The 15,761-nt window shown below is 40.4% G+C and overlaps 1 protein-coding gene across 2 annotated transcripts in view; it reads left to right on the forward strand.

Moving 5' to 3' along the window:
• Window positions 1-15,761, forward strand: part of LOC124538803 (fibroblast growth factor 3) — a 160,065-nt gene that overhangs the window by 25,506 nt on the left and 118,798 nt on the right. For both annotated transcript variants that reach the window (XM_047116007.1, XM_047116008.1), the window contains exon 3: window positions 13,687-14,279. In XM_047116007.1, coding sequence (XP_046971963.1) covers window positions 14,060-14,279 — 220 coding nt within the window. In that variant the 5' untranslated portion in view covers window positions 13,687-14,059. The remainder of the gene's footprint in view (window positions 1-13,686; window positions 14,280-15,761) is intronic.

Here is a 15,761-nt window from a genome sequence, read left to right on the forward strand (position 1 = left end):
GAAATATAGATAATAATACTTTAATTTCACTTTGATTTACATTTTTTATCCAAATATGTTTATCTTTACTTTTCCTCTTCATTCCTTCCTTCGAATGATCGCGCTACACAGAAACTCTGCATACAACAAGATCTTGCACATAAATAATAATATACGGATTACAAATTTAAAACTTAAACAAAGTCTTGCATAGCTTAGAAGTCACCGTTGGCTTTGTTTACTCGTGCTAAGTGGACTACCGATGGTAGAGCGGCATGTGCGTGACGTGGTCGGTGTGGTGGCCCCAGTTTTCGATGTCAAGGTCAAATCAAAGTACCATCATCGCCGTGAGACGGCATGTCTCTGGCCCGCCGGTTCACTCACCTCTCAGCACAACACGCTACAGTGTTGCTTGGCGGCGAAATATATTAACGATTTGCTACAATGTCACTACGAGACATACTGTTTGACATTTGTTTAATATACGGAACGTCATTTAACGTCGTGCGCTTCCTGCAGAGTTTGTTTAGTTCAATCAATTTGTTCACTGATTATCTCTTGAGAGGTAAGACTGACTTGATAAATAACATCTGCCACAATCGGGAATTCAATCGGCGACCGCCACGAGTCTATCCTGTACAGTTGCTGTGACCTCTGTCCCAAACGAGCATTGTATTCATGAATATAAAAACGTCTCAGATAACGAAATAGTAAATTGTCAAGCGACGTTATCTACGTCTCTATCAAAATCTGGTTATCTAATCGGTGGCATTAGGCAACAAATCGATTTCCTTATTCGATTTTCGTGATGTTTGACCTGCGACAGGGTGCTCTTGACTTCTGTGAAAACAATTAAATGTGTACTTTAATAAAATCGTTTTGTATGTTACGTAAAGAAAATGTACTACATTAATTGCATTTAAGTGCGTGTGTTGCAAAAAATCTGCGACTGAAGGCATATGGCAGTCCGTACCAAATACATACGTAACAAATAATACAAGCGCATGTCAAACGCAAACGATAACGCTCGTTGGTGTCGTTGGCAGAGCAGCCGCTAGTCGCACTTCTAAAGCCAACAGAGTGTGCTAACGGAGCAGCCTGTGCGCGAGGGACCCCTCACTGTGTAATTCATTGCTTTCTGAGATAAAGTGATAATTTCTTTAAAACGGCCTTCAATTGCAAGTCGTTTCGTTTCAAACGAGTCGGTCGCCGTACTTTTATTTACCGCAAATCAAATGGAGATAAAGATAAATTGATAAATGTTCTAGTCGAGATTAAACCTATCTGAATTAATAGTCGTCGGTTTTTGTTGGCAGTACGGTTTACGAGCGCCGCCCGCGACTCGCGTCGTTTGTCGGGCCCGCAACGCTAACTTAGAGAAATTCAATGTAACGTTTGCCTTCAGAGTGGAGTTAGCGTTAAATTACTACCATTAAAATAAAAGAGCATCGATAACCTGCTTTTATGTAAACAGCTCGAAGTCGCTTGCCGCTTTCGGTAGCGTCACTTCGTCCTGTACTTCTAAATAAATTCCCCTTTGACATTTCTTCATATATTTGAAAAAGAAAAAAACAATGCATTTGAATGAGTTAAATGAAGTTGAGTAATGAGCTCCGCGGCCGGCGTCGCGTCGCACGCCGATCGCGCAGGCGCATATTAGTACAAACAGATGCAAACGAGAACCGATACATTGAACCGGTCAGCGCTTATCATCCGATATAAATCACGATCTCGTAAACATAATGACCTCAATAGCTTGGATGTGAATATTTATTTCAATTACGCGATCAATTAATTGTTATTATATCTCGACTTGTCGCTCCGACGACTCTAAACGCGGCGCTACATGTACATGTACATGTACACTAAGGTACAGTATCAGAATATCGGTCCAACCTATGAACCGATAGTCTGATTTCCGACGAACTGAGGTCTTATGTTTGAATACAGAGTATTTAAGAAGGTCGTTTCGTATTTTGCGAACAGTTACATGTGATTTCGATAACATGTGCTGCTCAAAGACTTATAGAGGAATGAGTTTTTAACCTAATCCGCAACGCCGCTCATTTGGGCGGTGGCCATACCATCTGAGGTTATCAATGAAACAAATCTCGCTGCTCATTTCACCGAGATGTCATATCTTAATAGGAACCTGTCCCTTTGTATGGTAGGTAATATGTCTTGATTATACTAAACAGCAGCCCAGAAGACGTGTCCGGCGTTGACCCGGTTGGGTCGCCGACGACGTCCGGCAGTCACCTTTATCATCTAACGGACGACGTCAGCGGAGCGCCGAAATCTTAGCAAGAATAATTGAGCTCGTATCATTCAAATGGAAAATAGATGCATTCAATAAACATTCAATAAAGTCTTTCAAAGACGACTTTGAGTGAGTTCCTATCTCGTGAATTGATCGTATAATGTAACACGAATGGCGTTCCCTGTTACGAAATATTTTCGACAAATAGAAGTCGTGATCTTTGACTCGATGCTATAAAAAATAAAATAAAATTGTTAATTAAATTGGAAAAATGTCACCCAGCGGAACCGGTTCAAGTGCATAATTTATGTCATCTGAAAATGGTTTTAAAAATAATTGGATATTTAGTATTGATATACGAGGTCGCGGTGCGGGCGCTCGGCGCTCTTCATCGCGCTGACAACACGACGACGAAAGTTGGTGTGTTTGTGTTTTACGAATTCGCGCCACACGATTAGTCCATTGACATGGAATCGTATCCAAGTAACTTTATGCGTATGTATATTGTGTCTGTCATACTACTTATTTTTTATTTTTCTTTGGTTTATGCGGTTTTTAGATCACTACTACAAATCACATCATTACTCCGTCGATTTAATCGTCAATTATTTATTATTTCATCATTAAATTTTAATTACAAAATGAGCAAAGACACCGTAAGGAAATTTTACGTGTATGACAGTCACAAATGTAATGTAATATATTAATAACGCAATGTTGTTTGTCGAAGTCAAATCAAGATTTATGTATGGAACAATACTGGTCCTGCTTCAAGCTACGTTGTTAAAGTAAACGAACTAACAGCTTAATTCCCCAACGTTACCAGTTTTTATTATAATTAGTCGATTAATAATTTGTAATTGAGACGTCACGACGTCGCCGGGCCGCCTAATGGCTCAACTCATTTTGATATTATTCGTGTCAAAAACATTATGATAGGCGTCGTATGATATTGTTCCACGCACTCAATATGTATATTTGTCATTATGAATTTGTAATATACTTATAAGTAAATATTAAAGGACTGAAGAACCGAGTTTGCATCTCATTCGATCTGCAGTGCGCGCGCCTCGCTTATCGTGCGCGACACACGCCGACACACGCCGACATGCGCCGACACACGCCGACATGCGCAGGTCGCAGAGTGCAGAGCCATGTCGAAAGATGCACCTCTTATGTTCTAGCCCTGTTATTGCAATATAAATGACAATTGACAGTATGGCTGTGGTTGGCACACCTGTAGCGAGCCCAGCTCTGGAAACTATTCAGACACGTGCTCTCGGCGGAATATTACGAAATATTACATTTTGGGTCGACGTGGCTCCGCCTGCGAGGAAACCGTCTACAGGGAAGTCTCGGTGGCCCCGAAGAGTACGAATAGTTACAAATATACATTAAAATCTGTGACGTGAGTGGCTCCACTGTTGTTATAAATTCACTTTCCGCTTAGTAAAATATAAACTCTTGGAGCCCGATGTTAAGTATAATTAATCTGTTTCGAGATGCGGTACTCTCAGTAAGTGATGCTGTTGTTAAGTCAGCAACTCGAGAGATAATAGCTGAGAGCATGCGGCGCTTTGAGCGACGCGAAGGTTTAAACGATAGAATGCTGGGGACGATCAATCTTAGTTTCCGCATATGTAAAGGGTCCATCAATTAAAGTTATTTCGCTCGGTGACAGCGCGCGTGATGTAAGTGCTCGAGTATTCCCCGCGAGCGCGGCCGGCTGACGCTCGGCGACACTCGCGCGCGGCCACTTCAAGCTACTTGCAGCGACCGATAAACTACAATTGCACTAGCTAGCGACTGTAGCACTGCATGTATTATAGTCCATATGGATGGTAACCTTTCTCCTGCTTTGTGGGCCTCGTCTGCAGCTTCAGCGTCGTCACTTCGGATACGGGAACAGAATTGATACATTTTACTGCTTTGATTTTCCATTGAAGTGAAGGCAAGTCATAGATTACATGTAATAACATGTATTCATAGGTAATCAAACTATCATCTAAAGATTACCAAGTGCGTCACTAGGATTTTAGATAATTATCGTATTAAAGTGATTCGATAAATATAATTTTACAAAACGAACGAAACAAAACATCCAATTACATAAACTTAATGAAGTGGCGTTGCGTCGAAGCCTAAATAAAGCTTCGTACGAGACCGACGAAAGGTAAGAAGTCGCGGAATGGCGTTCTTAGAAAACGAGTCGCAAGAAACACGACAATTATCGTTTTGAGCTCGTTACAATGTACGCAGGCGCTTTGATGAAGCTGCTCGATAATGTTCATCGCAGATGCTGAGTTTTTGCGACCTGCGGTTAGGACGCACGTCGCAACGATCGACGCGTTTTCATTTGTACATCAAGTGTGCTTGCATCGATAATAGTTCAGCAAAGTACCCGCGTGCTCCGTCGGGGCCGGCCCGCCGTCAGACCAGGCTGAGGTAACGAGACGGAGTAGTTATTTGGAACATGACGAGAGTACCCATAAAATCTTATTTTCTACGTATACTGACCTAACCGACGATGAAGTTAAGCCTCTCAATTGTGACTCGACGTTTCCTTCCGATCGATCACACAGAGCGCTGTCAGCGATTACGTTATATACCTTATCTATGCTGTAAGGTACCTAATACGTAGAGACGGAACAAAATTCTAGCACTACGAAATACTTCATTGAGTAAATCAGTCAATTTAATCTGAGCGCGGCGTTTGATCTCCAATAGGGCCGTATCTCTCGTATCATCGATAATTACAACACTATCGAAATCTTAATCTCCAATATTTAATAAACAGTTGGATTTGCTTTACAATAGATGATGACTTTTTAATAACTAGTTTTATAACTGTACAGAATGTGTTCGTATATTTTTATAAATCGTGAACTAAAGCGCTTTCGTAATTAACGTCGTTCAGATGTAATAATATGTATAAAGATAATTAGAATCGAATGGCGTCGAAGGCCACCTGCCAGGAACCATTATGTGCTTAATATTTTTATAATTCATCTCGTGCTCGGCAAAGGATCGTGATCTTAAGAAAGATCTGCCAAGTCCTCTCAAAAAGTCCCCTCCTTAGTTTTATACCTTAGCTCCTCGTGAAATAATCCCAGGTGTCACTTTATGGAATGCGTCAATATTTGTGATCTAAGCGTTTGTAAAGTATCGTCATATCGACAAGGCGGCGCCGCGCATCCCTAGCCCTCACTAAAATAGTCGTGTCGTCGTAGCAAATATCGAATCTAAATCTGTCTGGGAGTTATGTATTGTTCGACTTCCACTACGCGCGCGACTCGACTACCGCTTTTATTAATTTTGGGATCTATTTGCATATACCGGTTTGTCGGATTAGCGCTCGTCTTATCGCGAGATGAATTCCGACGGCGGCGGCTGATTGTTTCGTTAGCGACGACGCTGCCTGCGGCGAATTATTGTTGCTTCGTTAAATATCTCTAAAGTTTATCCAAATGTGTTCCGTCGTACGCTGCTCCCTACTTGGTGACTGCTCATCACGCGGCCCATTTGCCAATATGTCGTACTATTTAAATTTAAGAGACGCTCGTTATTTGCTTAGAAGCGTATATTCATGCGAGTCGTCAATTCAATAACTGTTAACCAGTTTCGACATAAAGTGTCGCATTTCTTCTGTAAACGCACTGACAACGCGTGACGGTACGTCCTGCTCCCGCAAGCTGGTTGTCTTCGAGCTTTTATTCTTGAAAATATTTTCTTACTTTCTTATATGTTCGATAGTGTTGTATTGAATATCATTAGAATGGACACTTAAGTTATTTCGGGTATATTTTGCATATTAAAAATGAAACACAATCCGTAAACTATCCACAAACCCGTTTTAAATTATTTTCTCATAATCAGGTATATTGATATGGAGTCTTCGATTGATTAAAACGGCTGCGCGCGTCACCTCGGCGCACAACGACGTTAACTCATCGCATCGATTTAAATACGTGTTTATTGATTTATTTATATGGCTTATCGCGCGCGTTTAATAATTATTATAAATTAATAACATTCGGTTGTTTTTATAATTCATCTCACGCTCGCCGGCGGAGCAAAATATCGCTAGGAATCAGACGCCCAGTGTCGAACAGATTAGCAGAACACACACCAAGCCTGGAATGAGAGTACCCTCGGTCCAGCACTGGGACATGAGTTATATCTATTAGTTAGTCTCCTTTCGGTTTTACATCTTTTTGTTTTCCTTATCGATTCGCGCAGCGCCTGTTGTTCGCGTGGATGTACTAACAAATCGTTAATTGAAGAGATAAAATGAAAACGAGCACATTTTGCCAGATACTAGAAAGCCTCACGATGCTACCATATTGTTGGTTTATCTCCTCGGAGGCCGCGAAAAACTTATGTTAGATAATAGCAGAGTTGAATGGAAATGATAAAAATGAATATCGAGTCCATATTACTCGTTGATTAACAACGAGGCGACAGTCGCCGCGGGTCAGCGGTCAGGCGCAACAAGAGCCGCTTGGCCGCTATCACTGGGTGACCTTGGGGCTACAATTTACGAGTTTGTAACATTCGCGAAAAAGTCGACAGGAATCGTTATTTATGTAATTAATTCGTACGCGCGAAGTCGTAGGGCTACCATACACTAGACACTCGCGTTTGTTGCGAATAAATCTGAAATATACACACACACGCTATAAACGCTTGTTATCCGAAATCACTGTGTGTGTACGGAACATGGAATATAATATAATGCTTAATATTTGTTAAATTTCAACTATACATTAATTATTTCTTGAATAAATATTATATTGATTACTATTTTGTATGTTTTTTTATAACATATGTCCGCAATGGACCGATGCTAAAGTTGGTTTAATTCAACCCTTTTAGCGACTAAATGAAATCCAGCTCATAGTACTATAGGAGCGTAGCGGAGCTCGCAAGCCGTGTGACGCGCGACGACCCTGGTACATACGTCGATTTTGATGTATAATTAAAAGGATAAATAGATCTCAGCGGGCGGCTGACAAACGAGTATACTTTTAATTTCACGGCCTTAGATTCTTTTAACCTTTTCAATAATTTATTATTTATGTGCGAGTCCCGCTGGCGAGCTTCACGCCGCGAGCCCCGGCGCACAGAAGTGCAAAATGTTGCACGCTTTAATTTCGTCTCTCCAGAGTACTGCACTACTCGCTATCGATTATGTATATGTTTATATATATTGTAGTTAAATATTATTTCTCACTCAGCATTCAAAACGGAACACAACAATACTAAGTATGGCTATTGGCGGTAAGTTATATAATTAGTTGATGGTATCTAGCCAGACGGTCTTGCACATAGCCCTACCACTGTGTTTGGGCTTTGTGCAAGAGACTATGTCCACACAACAGCTGTATTCAATCATTAGATGACATGTAGGCCTTACAAATTATCGTGACAAAGATACGAAATATTGTGTTTTTGATATCTTCGGTGTTACTGCACACGAAAACATAAAATTCAGCAGGCCATGATAACTTTGTCTTCACTTATAAGTTTGATGCGCGTAGGTTTAGTAGATTTTTGCGGAATGGAATTACACCGAAGCGAGTCCTCGTATATGAGCACACATGCTCGGGGCTGCGCCGGACACCAGCCGGACACCGGCCGGACATCAGGCGGAGTGTAGCGAAACGTCAAAGGCGCGTCCCTCGTACGGGAAGTGAAGTGGTGTTCAAAGCGAAGGGATCTATAACCGGCGCGCGGAGCTGCCAAAACTTTGCCGAAAAAACACGTCTTGAAATACTTTCGTCTTCCTAATTGCCGGCTAATTCCGTTATCAACGTCACGGGGTCGACGACTCCTCTTATCGCTTTCCACGCTTTTCAATATTTGTAAAATATTTGCGTGTTTGTTTATGTCATTCGGGTCGTGAGTTGTTTCAACAAGTATTTCGAGGAATGTATTATCATTAGTGCAGAGTTTAGAATTATATGTAACAGCTTTTACTTTCATCTGTTTGAATACTTTTTGTGTATCATGAAGTTACGTAACCAGCTGTAAATGTCAAAACTGCTCCGAGAGACCACAATCATGAAAAATCATGAAAAATATGTATTATTTACCAGGATTTGTAACTGCAACCCAAAATCAGTTATGATTCACGAGCTTTCCACTGGGCCATCAGGGTCCTTGCCGCCCGCGCTTGTGTTCAGCACGGAGCCTCAGAGTTTCGATTTATGCAGCTGCTACTTGCGCTAGTGTTCACACCTCAGCAGACGAGTGGTCTGCGTAGTTATTTTTTCTCTCTTACGACGTAAACATTCTTTTGATGTAATATATAGAAGCTAAATATTCAGTAGATAATAAATTCATGCGACTTCCTTGAAGTGTGTTTGAATATGAATTAATGTAAATTTGTGTAAACGAGACCGCACCGGCGCGCGACACACCCGCGACACGCCCGCGACACACGCGCGACACCTCTGTCTGACGACGACTCGACATCGTCATCCCGAGCGCGTTTAGGAAACGCCCCAATTTGATCATTACGACTATTATATTTTTTTATATTCTTTTTCACTAGTCCTATTACCTAAATTATAGCTAGATAGCGCTTATACACACGACAGACAAACATATATACGACAGTCTATAAAGCCATTCGTTCGGTTTTTAAGTAGCATTATGCGCGTGTATCGTACCTTATATTTTAATGTAATTATCAATAGATTAGTGTATAATAAAGCGCAAGTAATGGAATCCCGTCAAATCGAAATACTCTTTACTAACGACTTTCATAAACACTGTAGAGTTTGCTATGCCCCTAGATGTAGTTTGTACCAAGCAGACCTGAAGCTTTTGTCTATTATACTATAGTATGCTAACAAACGTTAATTGGATAAAAGTGACTGTTAGTAAGCATGTTTTTCTTACATGAAACAACAAGCATTAGCTCAACTCACTTATAATTACTATTTACAAAGGTTATTTTATGCAATGGGGAAGCGGATGGCAAACAGACCACCAATTCGACCACCTAGGTCACCGCGGCGCACAGACGTCGACGCCGAAAAAAGCTCTCCTCTTAGTTCTCGTTGGGTAATTAATTTTATTCATTATCTGAGCTGACACGCATTTTGTCTCATTGATCGCATTGAATTATTATCAAATAGAAATAAAAAACTTGTTATGTATGTTCCGGGATTTATAAAAAATTAACAGTATTTTTTCAATATATAGTTCGCTACTAAGTATGTATTATACGCTAGAATAGATATAGTCGTAGTGCGCGTGCGACGCCGGGTGGTGGCAGTGTGTCAGTCTGTCTGCGCAGAGCGGGAATATAGAAATAACGGTCTACGAAATTAGACGTGACATTATTGTTTCTGCTTTACGACTTATTATTTGACAGGGCTTAAAAAGTCGACGCTTCAAGGCGCCTACTAAAAATCACATTTATAAAAAAGAATTATTAATTTCTATAATGTGGGATTGAGTTCTCGGCTTAAATTAATAAAAATATTATTTTTCATTTTATATAGCGGAGACTTCGAGATGAAATGTGCTGTTATTATAATATTTTAGGTCAAATGATTCGACCAGGTTTAATGATCGCCGAGCAAACATTAACTGATTTCTACAAAAGGAGAACGTTTTGTAACAGCAAAGAGATTAGACTTAGCCGTTTGTTTGTAACTCTGAGCGCGTGAGGTTCCATCCTCTGCAGCGATGACACTTGTCAGTGTATCGTTCATTACGCATAACGTTATTTATTAATAACTTTGAAATTGATTGAATATATCAAAGGTCTCCGCAGTCGAGTGAAATATAATTTAGTCAGTTCGTCGACCTTTGCTTCACTATCAGACAAGAGGATCGTTGCATATTCAACATTCTAGGCGAATGATTTGCGGCCGCCATCTTGCTTAAAATAGACAATATCACTACTAATAACTTGTAAGCTCGCTCACTCACGAATACACTGATTCACGGTACGCACACAACACGTATTGCTTTAGTTGAGTATATTTAATATCACGCTTAGAAAAATATATCAGATCTTAACGATCTTAAACTATTTCAGATGTCAGTGCGCAAGAGTTAGGACTGCTAGAATTTAGATTTAGAAACTGGGATAAAAAATGAGACTCGTAATATTTTCAGCGTTTAAAATCAAGCACAGTAAGTCAAGTAAATAAGAGTGCGTTATTGCTGTGCACGAGCCGATCGAACTCGTACCTTATTTTATAAGTCTCAAAACACTTTAAAATTGTTACGAAATACCAGCCATTCGGAAACAGCGACAGGTAATAATGACTTGTACAAGACTTTACAGAAAAAGAAATATTTGACTCATTAGCTGTATAACGTATTATTATAAAATAAAACAATGATTAACTCGAGATCGGGCGCTGCTAACACAGGCCTCTCAATAGCGTTTGTGTGATAACGCTGTGTCGACCGCGTATTAAGACAACTGCGAGTTGTCAGAGTCCGTGAGTCAGGTGCGTGACAAGTGCTCTCAGAAGTCATCCGTTGTCTGTTCGCCATTGATGCTGAATTAGAATTGAATCGATCCATCGTAAATTTTCTAACCAAATTAGTCTGTCAAAGGATTTACTCGTGAGGTTCTGAATAAAATGGTCGTGGTTATCCTCTTATTACCTCGGAGTAAGTGCAGTGTCGCAATAAAATAAACATTCCGGGATTAGCGCGCCAAGGGAAATTAGAAATGTGACATCATGAGATAACTCACACAAACAGTTTGAAAAAATACGAATAAAAGGTTAATTCGGTGCAGTCTCACCGAAGGCGCGTTGTGAAACGCGAGCGCTCGTTTCGACACGTGGCTTCACCCGTCGCTTGGGATACATTCAATCATTCTTTGCTAATTCATTCAACGTATCCGATGTCTGATCGATGAGTGATCGTTTGAACTTCATTACCCGTCTCGGAAACAACAATGGCGTGTACCCAATTATATTCTTAATTAATGTTGCGGTCGCAGCCCGTGTGTGCTTCGCTTGTAATCTGCGCTACTTGATCTCGCGGACGGCAAATTATGCTCCGCGCGTTGACGTCCGAGTTCAGGGAGGTCAACCTCTTTGCTCACTCTTTATTTCTTCGAGTAATTACCAAACTTGAACATTTCAACATGCTTTTTTAAACGGACGTAAACATCAATTTATTTAATTCTTTGTTCCTTATAGATTTCAACTTTCGACAGATCCTTAGTTTTGTGTATCATCCATGTGAACATATATTATTTTTACTTATCAAGCCCCAAGTTCATTATTGAACGGCAATAGAACTATGTATATACAAATAACAATTCAATTAGCAAAATTTCTTTCATGTTTCCAATCGACCGATAGACGTTCAATTCTCGAGAGAGGCATTCTAAATAATAAAACTTTTTCTTATCTCAATTTCCTTATCGAGATAAAACAGCCGCCGGCCCGGCTGCTCGTATCAGTTTATCTGAAACTAGATTTAAATGTTTTGTACTTTCTAAGACACTCGCGGATACATAATTGCCAGTTAATCTTGCCGTTCTATATTCCCCGCAAATTAAATAAAAACCTTCGAAATTACTTTTTATTAAAGCTGGCGTTTAGTCGATACGTTAGTCACTTTATTGGTTCGCTATCATCCTCGCGTTGTATTGTAGGACTGCAGCTCGGTGTAATTAGGAGAGCGACTGAATTTTTAGTTTTGCTATAATCGACTACTTACCTCCTAACTGTGATATTAAAATGATTAATTAATGATTATCTGTTTTCTTATTCGAAAGCGTGAAACGATTCGTCCAGAAGCCGCGGTGTTTCTAATTAAATGTAAATCATAGAACACGGCGGTCGAATCAATTTGTTCTTTCGGTTTCGGTGGTGACGCACAAACCAGACCGTTATTGCTAAGAGACGCTACCGGATACTTTACCGACTCTTTGTAATTGATATTTCACTTTATAACTGTCGAGGTACCTAGTACTCAGAAGTTTTATGGTATCAACGATTATTTTCTTTTTAAGATAATTTCGTTACATTAAAAAGGAGTGAAGGTATATTTTAAAATAGCGGAAAAATAGAGTAAAAGTTGTGAGGGATGACGGGCAAACTGAATGTGACTAAAGAGCCTAATGAGTGTACGAATATAATATACTGCGCCGACCGCCGACCTCGGGCGAGTGCGAATGATGAAATACCAAATACCTATTGAATAATCAGTAAAGGTCTTATATTTGGTAAAACATCGGCCGAGCGTATGCCGCGTCCTCTCGTTAGCTCTATACCGGAGAGTAGTACTTGAAACATCTATCAATAATTATGTAAATCTGAATGTAGGATTGTCCTTCATTCACGCAATCTCGCCGTGTACATATTCGCTCAGATAGTTTATGATCGGGAGAGTTATATAGACATATTATACTGAAAAATGTAAACCCCTGAACGAAAAAAGCAAAAGTCGAACTGCGAGTAAAAACGAATATTAAGGTTACTGTTGTTTGCGCGGCTATTGATCATCGAGTGAAGAAAACTATAAACCTTCTTCATTCTCCATTACATTGTTTATTCTTAGATGTTTTAGTTTGCCCTCCAACACGAAGCATGTCTTAAAGTATACACACATAACTGTTTATTCTAACTTTCAACTGTAGGTATCACTTAACATATGTATCTGTAAAGTCTGATTGTCTAGCGCTAGTTTTTACAAATACGATTGCAATCGAACTGCGTCCAACTCGACGTCTAAAAAATATCATTTTTCATTTAAAATGTTACAGATAGCGATCCGAAGTATTATATCGATAAATGTTACTGACTGCTATTAACTTAACGCTTAACAAGGCTGTCGGCATCTGCTTTGGTATCAAATATGGCGGTAAACCGTTCGGTGCAATAATTAAAAATAACGCTTCCCAAATTAGAATATTACATAAAGAAGGAATTAAGCTAAGAACTCGTGTTATTCTACCGTGTAAGCGCTTTGCATTCAAACAATTTAAGTTTCTCATCTGTCCACAGTTTATAGAGAACTTCCTGGACTGAACTAAATCCGCGGCCGATTATAAACTTTGGAGTACAATTAAGATGTTTCTAATTTTCACACTGGGTTTGTAAAGCGAAAATTTTGCGGTTTCCTAAAGATTTTTGTAGCTGTGTATTTATTGTTAAAGTTGTTTTACCCGTGAGACATAATTTCGAGGTGTCATCATCATGTGACAGCAGTGACAGCCGACTTCGGTCAATGATCACACACGAGCTAAATGACCTCAACGTAATATCTGACAAATTATAACTTATAATTTACCAGCAGACAGTTTTAATGCGTAAGAAAGCGTCGAATTGCCACGAAAAGAGGAAACACGTTAACGATCAATGAATATTGATTACTTTGTAAGAGGCGTATTATTTACATTGCAATCCATTTATAGACTGATGCTATTATTAATACGAGGCCATTATTTGTTACAGATTGTGAGACGGCGCCCGCAAAACCTCGGCTCGTTTGCGGCTTTCAGTAACACGAGTCGCGTTACAGATTCCAAGTGGTGCAATACACGATGCGTTATCAGACGCGCGCGCGGCATCTCACGCGACGACTCACACGAAACCTTTCCACTTGAAGACGGAAGCCAACTCATCCAAGCTGCCGGGGAGTTCATTATGCGTATTGATAGATCGTTCAAGCGAACTGTGCGTTGAATCAGTCCCAGCTCGGGCGCCACTACTCGATACGATAATATCGCGGACGTGTCTAAGAGTGCGCGTGTGTTTGTGAGTGTGTGGTATGCGCTCGTGTTAAGGCGTGACGGCGCCCGCGCGGCTGCCATGGGCGCGGCGCGCCATGTCTCAGCGCACGCGCCCTCTGCGGCTGCTGATCGCTGCGCTCGCGCTGGCGTCGTGCGCCGCGGCCCCCGCGCCGGAGCCGCGCGCGCAGCGCTCCGCCAACCTGTCCCACATTACGGGCACGTCCCGCACAATACAGATGTTCCTCAAGAACCGCTATCTCCAGCTGATGCCCGATGGCACCGTCAACGGCACCACAGACGTCAACAGCGTTTACAGTGAGTACCTCAACACTTTGTACCATTGTAAGAAACCTAATTATAAGCAGCTCAATAGAGTGGAACATGTTAAGAGCTGACATGTTGATAACCAATCGTCAACACGTATACATATATGTAGTTAATTTGTAAAAATAAATCATTGAAGGAGACGAGAGAAATGCAATCGCTGCAATAAGCATTACGTGCGTTTTTCCTGGTATTTCATTTCTATTTCGCGGTGCGGCCCTGCAAGCGAACCCGAAGCGCGTTATTATGCGATGCGATATCGAGTTTCCGGAACCCTGCGGTGGACGGGCGGCGGGACAGCAGACGTGTCACATTCATAGAAATAACATGAAAAATATTCAAGACTGAAAGATACCTTCGTTCGAAGTTAATACGTCTTGGTCTTAGGTTGGTCAAATAGCTGCATTTGACACGTATAGGTATATTTTTAGTGTTATTTAATTTTACAAATGCAAAAAGAAGTGAAAGAAGTGCTTTTTAAAAAAAGTGCTTTAACGGCTGATGTAGGGTGAACTGACAGATATCATCACTTAAATAAAATTAAAAATCAACTTATCGTTGTCATTTATGTATTCCTCAAAGTTTCATTATTTATTAGTTTGTATCTGTCAATGAATGCATAATAGCTTCGTTCTAGCAGAGTGTCCTACGACATTATTCGTTTTTTATAAAAACAGTCGATCTGAAAGATCGCAGCCCACAACTGTATAACACAGTAACAGCCTGCGGGTCACTCTGGCTGAGGCCAGGGCAGAGCCCTTCTTAGGAGAATTTTTGGGGCATATTCCAGCACGGTACTGCAATGCGGGTTATACCGGGATATAAATGTGTTTTGTAGACGAGATGAAGACAACGACGAACATTTTTTTACTGAATGGTAATACGAAGCCGTAATTATTAAGAAAAAACCACTTAAGCCTACGCGGAGCCATTAGCGGATTGAGCAATTAGTGAGGTGAAGCCTTAGAACGCGAATTACATTTGCATAACGTGCTAATTTTTATGGTTGCTTTGAAATGATATAAAACAATAAAACACACATGACATTCATTTTGCATTAAAAAAGATTATTTTAGAGAAACATAAAATATGTATTTTAGCTCGCCGACGACTTGGACGAGCGAACGAGAGAACGGTTGCTATAAATGTTTAATTATAATATATTATCAATTAATTCTAAACGTAACATATGCAGAGTTTAGACAAACTTTTTGCTAATGGGAATATTATGTTTTTATCTATTTTATGGTTTACATTTGTGGCCACCAGACGGCAACCAGACGTGCGTTACGTAACCGCCGCGGCCTCCGATACGACGCGACGACGTGACGACGTGTCGACGTGTCGTCCTTACGACTCTACGACAAAACCATCGAATAGTTGCGTGCTAAAGTAAAGTAAAGAAGTAGTAGTGAAGCGAAGAAACAGAAAGTATTAGAAATATTGTATAAATAAATAATTATACAAATGTAG

This window comes from Vanessa cardui, chromosome 21 (assembly GCF_905220365.1).
Source record: "Vanessa cardui chromosome 21, ilVanCard2.1, whole genome shotgun sequence".
Classification (NCBI taxonomy): Eukaryota; Metazoa; Arthropoda; class Insecta; order Lepidoptera; family Nymphalidae; genus Vanessa; species Vanessa cardui.